This window comes from Belonocnema kinseyi, chromosome 7 (assembly GCF_010883055.1).
Source record: "Belonocnema kinseyi isolate 2016_QV_RU_SX_M_011 chromosome 7, B_treatae_v1, whole genome shotgun sequence".
NCBI classification, from domain to species: domain Eukaryota; kingdom Metazoa; phylum Arthropoda; class Insecta; order Hymenoptera; family Cynipidae; genus Belonocnema; species Belonocnema kinseyi.
This window is the reverse complement of record NC_046663.1, coordinates 94,116,605-94,128,878: the sequence shown is the minus strand read 5'-3', so window position 1 is coordinate 94,128,878 and position 12,274 is coordinate 94,116,605. Positions and strand designations below refer to the sequence as shown.

The 12,274-nt window shown below is 28.4% G+C and overlaps 1 protein-coding gene across 2 annotated transcripts in view; it reads left to right on the top strand.

Annotated features, from left to right (window-relative positions):
- Positions 1-10,285, top strand: part of LOC117177120 (transmembrane protein 185A) — an 11,877-nt gene extending 1,592 nt beyond the window's left edge. Inside the window, exons 1-5 of one of the 2 annotated variants that reach the window (XM_033367615.1) lie at positions 2,384-2,541; positions 2,725-3,070; positions 5,885-6,184; positions 6,602-6,725; positions 8,203-10,285. In XM_033367615.1, coding sequence (XP_033223506.1) covers positions 2,750-3,070; positions 5,885-6,184; positions 6,602-6,725; positions 8,203-8,414 — 957 coding nt within the window. In that variant the 5' untranslated portion in view covers positions 2,384-2,541; positions 2,725-2,749 and the 3' untranslated portion in view covers positions 8,415-10,285. Of the gene's footprint in view, positions 1-2,383; positions 2,542-2,724; positions 3,071-5,884; positions 6,185-6,601; positions 6,726-8,202 lie in introns of those variants that run through there. The other variant, XM_033367614.1, reaches the window with a different exon arrangement.
- The last annotated feature ends 1,989 nt before the right edge of the window (positions 10,286-12,274 follow it).

Genomic DNA, 12,274 nt, shown 5'->3' with positions numbered 1-12,274 from the left:
CAGCCTTGGAGGAGATTATGTTGAGAAATAAAAAAAAAAAATTCTTAAAAACGTTGTTTTTCTTGGTCAGGCCGGAAACTTATCAATCCACCCTCGTAACATCAAATTATTCAAAAATAGTAAATCTTGTTTGAAATCAATGTCGATATCTACAGTGAAAACTGCTAGCTGAACTTGCAATTGTGCCAACATTTTTAATCTTCAAAATCTAATGATTTTTCACTAAAAATGCCGATTTTCGAGTTATGAGTTTTCTTCATAATATAAGTGATTTTCATTAAAAATTCCAATTTCCAACGAAAGACACTAACATAATCCGAAAATTTTAAGTGGATCTAAATGTTTTGTTTCAAATTATAATCACTTTTGTTTGGAAATACCAACTTTCGTTGTAAAACGCCAACGTAACCTAAATTCGTTAAAAAATTATTAATCTTCTTTGAAATATAATGGGAATAATGCTAACACAATCCAAAATTGTTGAAGATTGTACATTTTTATTACTTTAAACGTAAAAATGATTGGAATTAAATCTGACAATCATGGAAAATACCAATTCCCGAAGAAATACTATCTAAAATAACTGATTTCCGGTGAAAAATGTTACATAACCTTGAATTATTCCAAAATAGTACATCTTTTTTTTAAATCTACATCAATATTTCCGTTAAAAATCGCCAGATTAAACGAAAATCGTACCACAATTTGTTATTTTCTTTAAAGTCTAATGATTTTTCATTACAAATACCGTTTTTCGATTTAATACGACAAACTTCTTTGTAATATAATTCTCTTTATTAAAAATACCAATTTCCAACAAAATACTCTATAAGAATCCAAAATTGTTAAAAGATTCGAAATGTTGTTGAAATAATGATGATTTTGGTTTGGAAATACTAACTTTTCAAATAAAACTTGAACGTAACCTAAAATCATGTAAAAATTATGAATCTTCGTTGAAATCTGATGAAACCCATTGGATTTATATCTGATGATTTTTGTTTGGAAAAACCAATTTACCAATTTTACTGAGACAATTGATTTTTAATATTCTTTGAAATCTTAGTCATGTTGTATTAAAAATACTAACGATTTCCACGACGAAACATACGAACATAATATAAAATTGTTCAAAAATGTAAATGATAATCAAAATCTAATGATTTCTGTTTTAAATAACCGATTTCCTATGAGAAACGTAATACAAGCTGCTAAGAAAAAAACCTGTTAGAAAATTGCAAATGTTGTTCGAACCACAATGGTTTTTACCTGATGATAATTTTTGTTTAAAGATGCTAATTTCCAGCTAAAAACTAACGCACCCAAGAATTTAAAAAAATTTAAATCCCCTCGAAATTTTATGATTTTGTATTAAAAATGTTTTTTAAAATGAAGTGTCCAGGGTCATGGAAAATATTTGTGATACGCTCACCGAATTTTGGTGAACCTAGCCGTCCTTTTCCAGCTTCTCTGGATTCACCGAAAATATTTGTTATATGCTCACCAAATTTCGGTGAATCGAGACACGGCACGAATGTTTCTAAATTTGCATAAGGTTTTCTATTATTTATCTTAATAAAAGGGATTATTTGTAGATTGATTTTCAAAATTTCAAGTTTATGAGCTTTGATATCAGGACCCAGCATCAAAATTGTCTTGCCTTATTTTACTCCATGAATACTGGAATAATTGTATCTTTTTCAGATAGGGCCTATTCCTTTTTTGAATTAAATCTGTATTCGGAGTGAAAAATTGCCTAATTTCATTAGTTTTTATGAAAATTTTTTTTTCTAATGTTCGGCTTCGCATCCAACCCTACTAAAAAAAGTCCAGAATCATCAGAAAAAATTCAGCACTTCTGACCATTTTTGTTACGTTTTTTGATAGTAATGGTCAAGAAAAGTCAAATTATTGACGAAATGTTCAGAAATCGACAGAGCTTGGGTTCGAAGTATACTTCTTTTATAAGGGGCCCAAGAATAGGTGACCATAAAACCTAATTCATTTTATATTTCCCAGTTTATATTATTTATTTTCTTATATTTAATAATGCATGTTCTCTTTTTACTTATACTTAATTATTAATATTTGTACACTAAATAACTGAGGGCGAATCTACAAATTTTGTCCGTTTTGACGTATCTCTTTCTCTTTAACAGATACATTATATTGATCCTGATAAAAAATGTTTAACTATCTATAATCGTCGAAATCCATAGATTCTGAATTTTTACTCTTGAATCTGTATATGAAAATTGACACAAATTTATTTTTAATTTTTTATTCTTTTTGGTTAGCCTACCTACGATCCTAGCCGATGAGCTACCTGGCAGTATATGGTTTGGCATTTCTTCAAAAACAGTCTAGACTCGTCAGGAAGTTCAGAAATCGTCAGAACTTCTGACCATTTGTGACCATATTGCTGATTTTTCTTAGTAGGGGAAAAAGTTGGTTTACACAAAAACTATTAAAATTAGCGAATTTTCCACTCCGAAGGATTTCATTCATAACAAGAAAAGACCCTAATTATCAAAAATACATGTAAGATGAGGCAATTTAGTTTTGAAGTAGGGTCCTTTTTCAAGTAATGAAAAGTTAATCAGGTTTTCAAAAAAAAAAAAAAAAAAAAAAAAAAAAAATGATTGCGAGATTTTCGAGACATATCGTTACACCATCTTTTTTTAAGTAAGTAAGTAAGTAAAAATGTGAAATTTCTGATTGCAGCAAATTTTTGGTACACTCATGTTTGATGGTATTTACATTGTTGTTCGCTTTGCGCCTTGATGGTTACGTAGAGTGGAGTTATTGGTCCGTATTTAGTCCAATATGGTTTTGGAAAAGCATGGTGATTTTGGGTGCCACAGTAGGAAGTTATGTGTGGTGGAGACACCCCCATGCAAGATTAGAAGGAGATGCCTATGTACATTACAAGGCAATGCTAATTACACTCGCATTGCACTTGATTTTGTTGATGTTTGAATTATTAGTGTGTGACAAATTGGAGTCTGATAGACACTTGTGGATTCTCGTGTTCATACCCTTGATTTTTATCTCCATAGTGTCTATCGCTGTGAGTATCACCAATCAATTTATTTAAATATCTTAATGTATTTTAAAAATTAAGCATTTTTTGTAGTAATATCTAAGAGTTTTCCAAATTACTGTAATTATAAATTTTATGGTAGATGGTACCTTTAAGTTTCAAAAAACAGATGGCAAGTTTGAACAATGTAAATACATAAAACCATAATTACGTAATTATTTCTACTTTTTATATAATTCAAATTAATAGTATTTAATATTTTGACCTCCTTATGTTTTTTTTAATTTCTATTTTTCTGGCATGACTGCAATTAGTTGAAGAGGGGAACAATTATTTGTGTTACTAGGCTGACCACTTGACCGGGAGACCGGGAAAGTATCGGAAATTTGTATGTTGGCCGAGAGTTTTTTTTAATATTCAAAAAATAATCTTAAAGTTGAAAAAATAATATGTAGTTTATAATAATGAGAACCCAATGAGAAAAATCAACTATTTTTGGTTGATTGTTAATTATTTTTGATTGACAGTTAACTCTTTTTGGTTAATAATTTAACTATTTTGTTGAAAATTTCATTACCATGTTTTTTAATTCTACTGTTTTGTTAAAAATGTAATTATTTTGTTGTAAATTCGTCTCTGGTGATTGAAAGCTCAACTATTTGGCGGTAAATAATCTTTTTTCTTATAAAATTACCCTTTTTGTTTTGATAATTCAACTATCTTTTAAAATTTTCGTATTTCTGGTATGAAAATTCAACAATTTGGTTGAATATATATTAGTAGTAAATGCACCTGTTTCATTGAAAATTCACTTTTCTTGCTTAAAAATAATATTTTGGTTGAAAATGTGTCTTTTCAGGTTGATCATTCAACTGTCTTATAAAAAAATTGTATTTTAGGCTAGAAAAATCAACTATTTGGTTGAGAATGCAACTATTTGTCTTTGAAATTTAGTATTATTTGGAAATTCGATAATTTGGTTGAAAATTCAATTATTTGATTATAAATTCCATTATTTGATAAAAAGTCAACTATTTTCTAGATCAGTCACATTTCTAACTTGAAAACTTAACTCTCTTATTAAAAAATTCACTAATATGTATAAATGCAATTTATGTCGACTTGAAATCTTAGGAATTTGAGGTATGGTCAAAGTTTGTAAAATTGATGCTCTATTATTTTTAATGTTTCATTGCGAGATTTCGTTTTTTTTTTAAGACCTTAGAATTAAACCTGTGAAAATTAGAACCATTAAAGCCGGGGAGTCTAACCTACCAGGAAAACCTGAAACTATTAGAAAATTTTGGAAAACCGTGCTTAATTTTTTTAAATTGCAATATAAATTTCAATAACAGTGATTCTTCATTTGTAAAAATACGTAGCTTTATATTACTGCATTTAAAAATGTTGTTGAAACTTCTTTGTTTCTTTGTTTGAAATTAATTTTTTAAACCGAAAATGTAACTATTCTATTTTTGTTGTTGTAAATTGTTCGTTTTCAGTGGAAAATTCTGGTTCAACATTCATGTATTTTTTTGGTTGATTCATAATTTGACTTGCAAATTCATCTTTCTGTTTGAAAATTAGTTTTTTTTTGTTTGCTCAGAATTCCCGTGGAAACTTGGAGTATTTTGTTGAAAAATTGTTTCTTTCAGACTGAAAATGTTTAATTTAATAATTAAACTTTAATTTAATATTCCATAATTTTAGTTGAAAAATCATCTCTATGGTTGAATATCAATTTTTTAACTAAAAGTTTAACTATTCAAGTTTTGTTTGAAAAATGGTCTATTTTGGTTACAATTGCGTGTTTTTTTTTACAGAAATTTATCTCTTGTTTGAAAATTCACTTTTCTGGTTCAATATTAAATAATTACAGATAAAGATTAATCATTTCAATTGAACCTTCATCATTTAATATAAAAATGTAACTACTTTTTTTAGATTTTTTATTTTAAAACTGACAAGTGTAACTTTGGTGGCATAAGTATCTTTTTTAGTTAAAAATTCCTCTTTTTTGGTAAAAAAATAAGCTTCTTTGTTGAAAATTGATCATTTTGGTTTAATATTCAACTATTCTAGTTGGAGATTCGTCACTTTATTTCAAAATTCATCAGTTTGGTTGAAAATGGATTTTTGTAGTAGAAATTAAACTATTTGGTTAAAAGTTTGTATTTTTTAGTTGAAAATTCAACTATTCTGTTGAAAATGCGTGTATTCTGTTGAAAACTCTTTTTTTTGTCGAAAATTAATCTTTTTGATTGAAAATTCAAGTATTCCAATTAAATATTCATCATTTTAGCTGAAAATTAATTTTTTTTTGGTTGAAAGTTAAGCTCTTTTGGCAAAAATTGATCTTTTTGGTTTAAAACTAGTATGTTCCAGTTGAATTATTATTATTTTAGTTAAAAATTCATCATTGGTTAAAAAAATTTTTGTGTGGAAAATTAATCTTTTTAACTGAAACTTAAACTATTCCATTTTTTGTTGATAACTAATATTTCTCAGTTAAAAATTCAACTATTTGGTTGAAAATTGATCTTTTTTAGTTAAAAATTCACCTATTTGGTTGAGATTTCATACATTTTATTGAAAATCGTCTTTTTTATTGAAAAGTAGTGCTTTTGGTTGAAAATGCAACTATTTAGTTAAAAATTCACCTATCTTGTTGAAAATTCAATTAATTTACTTGGAAAGTTAGAAATTTGAAGCGGTTAAAATTGAATTTAATATAGTACTATGCAAGTTGAAAATTCAAAAGAGTTTAATTTTGGTTGCTTTAATTAGCAGTTTAGTTTTATTAAGTCAATAATTCTGGAGCTGATTTCTTTTGTCTTTCAGGTATGCATTTGGGCTGTGAAGCACGACCGATCTTTTGAACTCGAGCTGTTTTGTGCAGTTAATGTACTGCAATTTATTTTTTTGGCATTGAGACTGGATAATTTTATTACTTGGAGCTGGGAAGTTGTATTTGTGCCTCTCTGGGCTCTTTTGTGTTTATCACTAGTAGCTGTCTTATATGCAATCGTATTTGCTGCCGTTTTATTAAGGACACCACAAATAAATGCCCGACAGAGGCGTACTTCTTTAAATTCTGCGCTCGCATACACCTTTCTAGTGGTACCCATATTAGTCTTTCAAGTAAGTCCTTTTTCTTTCTTTCACTCTGCATACTTTTTTCCATAATTTATATGTACGTGAACAAAATTACTGAGAAACAGGACGATAACTTATAAGTTATCGTATAAGTTACGATAAGGGGGGGGGGGGTGACAATTTTTCCCGATTTATTACAAGGTAAGGGGGGTATGAGAGGGGGGCTATAATCCATTATGATATTTAAGTACGGTCCCTAAAATTAAAATGAGATTTTATTTTGAATTTTTTTAATCTTAAAAAAAGTAAAAAACAAAATATGTTTAAAAAAGTTGTGAATATTTAAGATTAGGTAAAGACCCAGGTATGACATATCCTTAACTCTAGTTAAATACTGGCGAAGACAAACTAAATCCATTTTATTTTTTAGGTGTATTTTTTACATATTATTTTTGTTTCTAGGTATTATTAGCAAATAAACTTGATGGCGATATTTCGTTGCAGTACACTACTGTAGCAGCACCACTGATATTTTCTCATATGACTCTTATATGTATGTCATTTGGGGCAAAGGGTGGAAATAAATGTAAGTACAGTTGGTGTCTTTGCAATAGTTTTTTTTCAATCCTAGTTTTACAATCGATTCCAAGTCATTAACATTTTCAAATTTATTTATTTATGATATTTTCATCGGGGAAATCGTAAATATTTCTTCAAAGATTCGTAACTATAAAGAAAAATATTTGTATTAAAATGTCTATATAATCCAGGATGGTCACTGGACCGGGAAAACCGGGAAATAGCCGAGAATCTTACGAGACCGGGAAATAGCAGTGAATTAATTTTTTATCGGGAATTTTATAAATTTGTAGAAAAAAAAGTATCTGTCCAACTTTGATTTCAACCGCTTTTTAACTAATTAGTTAAATTTTTATCTTTTCCGATTATGATATCATTCAGCTTAGAACGCGTAATTCGAAAATCTTTGTCTTTAAAAATTTCCCATTTCAGATTTTAATTTATAAGTGTACATTTTAATTTAAAGAATTAATATTTAATTTTATAAGACGATTCGAAATAGTTTCTCAATTTTAGAATTTTCATATTTTAACATTAATAATGAAACTGTTTCAATTGGAAAGTCTGATTAGTTAAACGAATGTAAACGCCTGATTGAAACTTTACAAACAAGTTTTAATTTTAAAATAACGTCAAAATAATATATTTATAATAAAAAGCTTTATTAAATTTTAAATATTTTCTTAATCTAAAATATTCCATCTTAAAACCATTGAATTTGAAAATTTTTAATTAAGAAAAAGAACAATTACTTAATATTTAGAAATATCTAACTGTTCATTTAAAATCAGTAATTATAAATTAAATATTCAATAATGATTTTTTTATTGTAAAAAATTAATCTTAAGAGAATATTTAAAAACATTTAGATGTAATTACAGAATTATGAAAAATTATAGTGGAAGATTTTAAGGGATTTTTTTTATTTGGTAATGATTTAATTTTTAACGTTTCTTGCTTAAAATGATGTAATTTAAAAAATTTTACAATTCATTGACTGATTCTTCAATTTAGAGCATTGAAACTGATAACGTGAATTTATATTTTTGGAACTGAATCTGAATCTTTGGACTCTACAATTTATGAACGTTAAAAATGTCTTATTTGTCCGTTTAACTGTATTTAATTGAGAATGGTTCACTTGAAAAGTATTAGTAGCTTTCATTTTATACGTGCAAATTATTGAGAATTTGGATAAAAAAGTTTTGAATTTAACAACTTTTAAACTTCAATTTTAAAAGTTTAAAATTCAAAAGTTCCACTCTGAGTGATTTAATTGGCAGCTCAGTTTTTATTACTTCAAATGGAAGTTTTTTTGACAGCAGGGTTTGAATTTTTTAATTTCATTGACCGTGAAAAATGTGTGCGAAGCGTGGAAAAAAGCCGGGAAATGACCGGGACTTTTTTTCTTCGGCTAAAACGGCCACTCTGATATTCAAATGGAATATATTTTGATACTTAAAGTATGAAATATTTTCTTATAGGGTGGTTTGGGATAAGGAAAGATTTTTGCCATTTTCTTCTGGGCTTGTGTCCGCTCCTTCAGGAGTACGGCAATATCTCTTATCAATCAAGAAACGAACAAGATCAGCCGCCTTCCGAGCCAATGTTTTCTGAAAAAGGAGAAAAGCACATCAAGAAAATCGAACTGATTAAACCCGTTGTGCCTATAATCTCCATAGATATGCCCGATTGATCGTTCTGGCTTAGATACTCATTTTAAAAAACGAATCTAGTTATTCTGAAACGGTTTTCATTACAAGGCTGTAATGAGAATTCTGGTGCTCGAAGTTGCAACGTACACACTTCAAGGTGTTTATTGGTGGGCGTAATCCAGGTATGAGAAATAAAATATTCGATGCTGAAGATGTAAGTATGGGCAGAATTCGGTTCGAAATCTATGATTTAAAAAACTGTTTAAACTACTTTTGTAATGATTAATTTAGAAAAAAGAGACAATACTTTTTTACAAGTTGAAAAATTCGATTTGTCCGTTCTCCATTTAAATCATAGGTCTTATTGATCGACTTGCACGACGCTGGATCGTTTGTAAAAATAAAAATTAACATGTAAATAGAACTTTGGGTTAATTAAGTATTCGCATGCTAAAAATTGTTGAAGTACTGCAGTGTCCTTTCAATTTGGAGGCTTTTATTTTGACTGTACATACATTAATCGATTTTACAGTTAGAAATTCTTTAAGGGTACAAGTTAAGTTCACGCCCGTCCAATTACTTAATTTTGTTTATCGGAAAACACTCCAGTGATATTATAAAGAGAAGTTATTAGAAATTTTTTTTATAACATTCGCTGTCGCCATGTGCGAATGTTATTGTCGGGTTCTTTTTGATTTTTGTGGTGCTAATTATAAATATGTTTTTGTGGCTTTTAGATTTAAAAATAATTTCTATTTGCATTTTCAGTAAATGATTCGTTTGGAAAATTGTATCTTAAGAAGAAGCTTAATTCAGTATGGAATTCCATTAATTAAATGAGAAAACATATCTATTTTATATTACTAATTACGTGTTTTATTAAAAAATTTACGGGACAAAGGTGACAAACTATAATGATTGATGAATCTTTTAATTAAAAAAAATAGCGTAAGGAAGTTATTCTAGACACAATTGACAATCATTTTGTTGTTTTGGTTCCTCATTTTTCATAATAAATCTTTCGTTTTCCACTAGAAATATTGAATTAAAAATTTGCCTTTCAACCTTTTTCTTTTCCACGATCAAAATATTTGTATTAAATCCTTGCTATTATTGTTATGCGCTGATATTATTTCGCTTCCGGTTAAATTCATATTTGACCAAATAAATGAATAAATATTAAAGTTTGCTACGCAAAAAATATAATGTTACAAGATTAACTTAAACACCAATTGTAAATATGATTTCATGGCTTTTAGATGTAGATAATATTGAAATTATTATTACATATTAAAACTTATTGACAAAATAAGAGATTTCAAAATCTAGAAAAAAGTTCAAAAGTCTATGCTTAAGTACTCAACCGTTAATTAAGCCTGTGCAAAAACGGCCAATAAAGAGTGGAAAAGTTGTTTCGATTCTGCGACTTGTTTGAATGTGGAATTCAAAGGGTAATATAATTCTGTGTCTATCCTAGCAAACGTGTGATAATTGGCTTTATTGAGAAACAAAAAGAAAAGATTAATTTGTACTTAGCGATTACTCCTTTTGGAATACAAGACTGAACGCCTTGCATCGATGAATCGTATTATTAATGACCTAAAATAATTCAAAGAGCGACTGACGGCTCGCTCGATGAAAACTGATTGCGAGAGTTTTATTGTTAACGTTGCAGGATACCATGGACATTAGGATCCGATCATTTATTAAATTGTATCATAGAAATGTACATATTCTGTTGTATCATAGTACCTACCGTCGTATATTCTATTGGCTTCTTTAAACACTATACATATCTACTGATTGCGATGGTTGGATAATTAAAAATATTACTTTGTTTTGTATAAATTCAGCAGAATGGAAACAATGATCATTAGAGCCCAATAAAATTTATATTTTTTGGTACCCAAAATCTTCTCAAATTATTTTATACCATTTTTAGTTGTGTTTTTCCTCATTAACGTCTGCCACATATTTTGAAATGAGACATTTAATTATCAACTTTAAAGCTTTCAGATTGAAAGTGTCCAAATTTGAACACATCAAATCTTCAATTTAAGTTTCATTTTCAATTAAAAATAAAATAAAAAAAGAAATACGGATAACTTCAAATTTCGATTTATGAAATTTTTAATGCTTCAAATACGAAACTGTTTGGTTTTTTATTTGAGCACGATTGCCAAAAAATTGACAATTTTAATTAGACATTTAAAAAAATAAAAAATTCCCAGTCCATTGAAGTATGAAACTAAGAAATTCGGGAATGTCTTTTATAAAATGACTATGATTTAATAAAAATTCGTTAGAAAATATATTTGCAGAATAGATTAAAATATTTAAAATATGAGAAAAATAACTATTTTACGATTTGCAATCAACGTTGATAAATAAATTTTTTACAATGCTTAAATCTTCGTAAGTAAAAACTTACAAATTTCAACCCGCGTTACTGACTCCGTCAGCAAGTGCGGAACTGAACATTTTACTCGCGTCTGTTTTTATGCGCCTTTTTAAACAATATTGTTCTATATACGAAAATTCCATTCATTTTCAACGAAAAAAATTATCTGCGGGTTTAAACAATTATAACAATTATGTGACAACGATCACAGAATGCACGGCATGTGACAATGACATTTGGGACAGCTTTATGGAAAGATAAAATTTTTGTCGGATATTTGAGGATTTCTAGGAATTTTGATGACTTATGTAATTTCTGAAAATGTTTGGAAATTGAGCGCACTGATCATAAAAGGGCATCTCCCCTCGAAATTCCGTAAAAGTATTGTCCACGGGTAGAAAGCGGAAGAAAAAAAAGTGTCAAAAAATAAATAAAAAATATTACATTATCCTGGAAAAAGTCGACATTTTTGCTGTTGTAATTAACAAATCCGATTATTAGTTTAAGTAATAATTATTAAAGATTGTATTTTTTTTAATCGCGCCCATATTCGATGTTTTTTAAAAATATAACCCGCCGATTTTAGCTCAACTAACTGATGAAATGATTTGAAATTTAAAAAAAGTGTATGTATTATAATCTATTATATATCCGTGTTTTTCATCATTTGGTGTGACTTTCGATGAAAAAAAGGTGATTTTCCCACGTGTCTGAAAATAATTAATGGCAAGAAGAATGGTGCGTGAGTATAATTAACAATCGCAATGTTAAAAAAATATGCCAAAAATGCATAATATTCCGTTACTGCCATGCGCGAACGCTGGACGAGCTGCTCGCGCGCCAAGCGTTTTTTTTAAAATGAAATCATTCGCAGTTAAAATAGTTATGACCGAATTTCGCTGAAATTTTCGAAAATTTCTCTTTAAACGTCGTAGAAAAACGGCTCGCTTAACCCCGCCTTTTATTATTAAATATAAGTGAACAAATGCGATTTTTATGTGTTTTATCGATGTTCTTTTTTAAATTTGACTCCTTTTTTCTTCCGCTTTCTACTTGTGGACAATGCTTTAAACGAATATCGAATATTTTATGATCGTTGCGTTCAAAATCTTGTGGAATGTATAAAATGATGGGAATTTATGAAAACTTGTGAAATTTAGAAACATATGAAATTCTTGAAAACAGATTAAATTTTGGGATAATTGAGGAAACTTTAGAGAGATGAACACATTTTCTCATCTATTATTACACTTCATAATGCTGATTTGATACTTTTTCAAATTTATGCGTTTTTACAATTACTCGGCCGCTATTTGTACCATTGAAGCATTTTACGCCTGGGATAATTGGCAAATGAGAAAGGAGCGACAATTGTGATTTTCCTTAGCGCCAACGTCAACGAGATCGTCTCTACGAAAAATAATGGATGAGTGCCTTTTTCAAGTATTGCAAGCAATAAATCACATACCATATCTTGAATTTTATTATTTCGTGCTATCT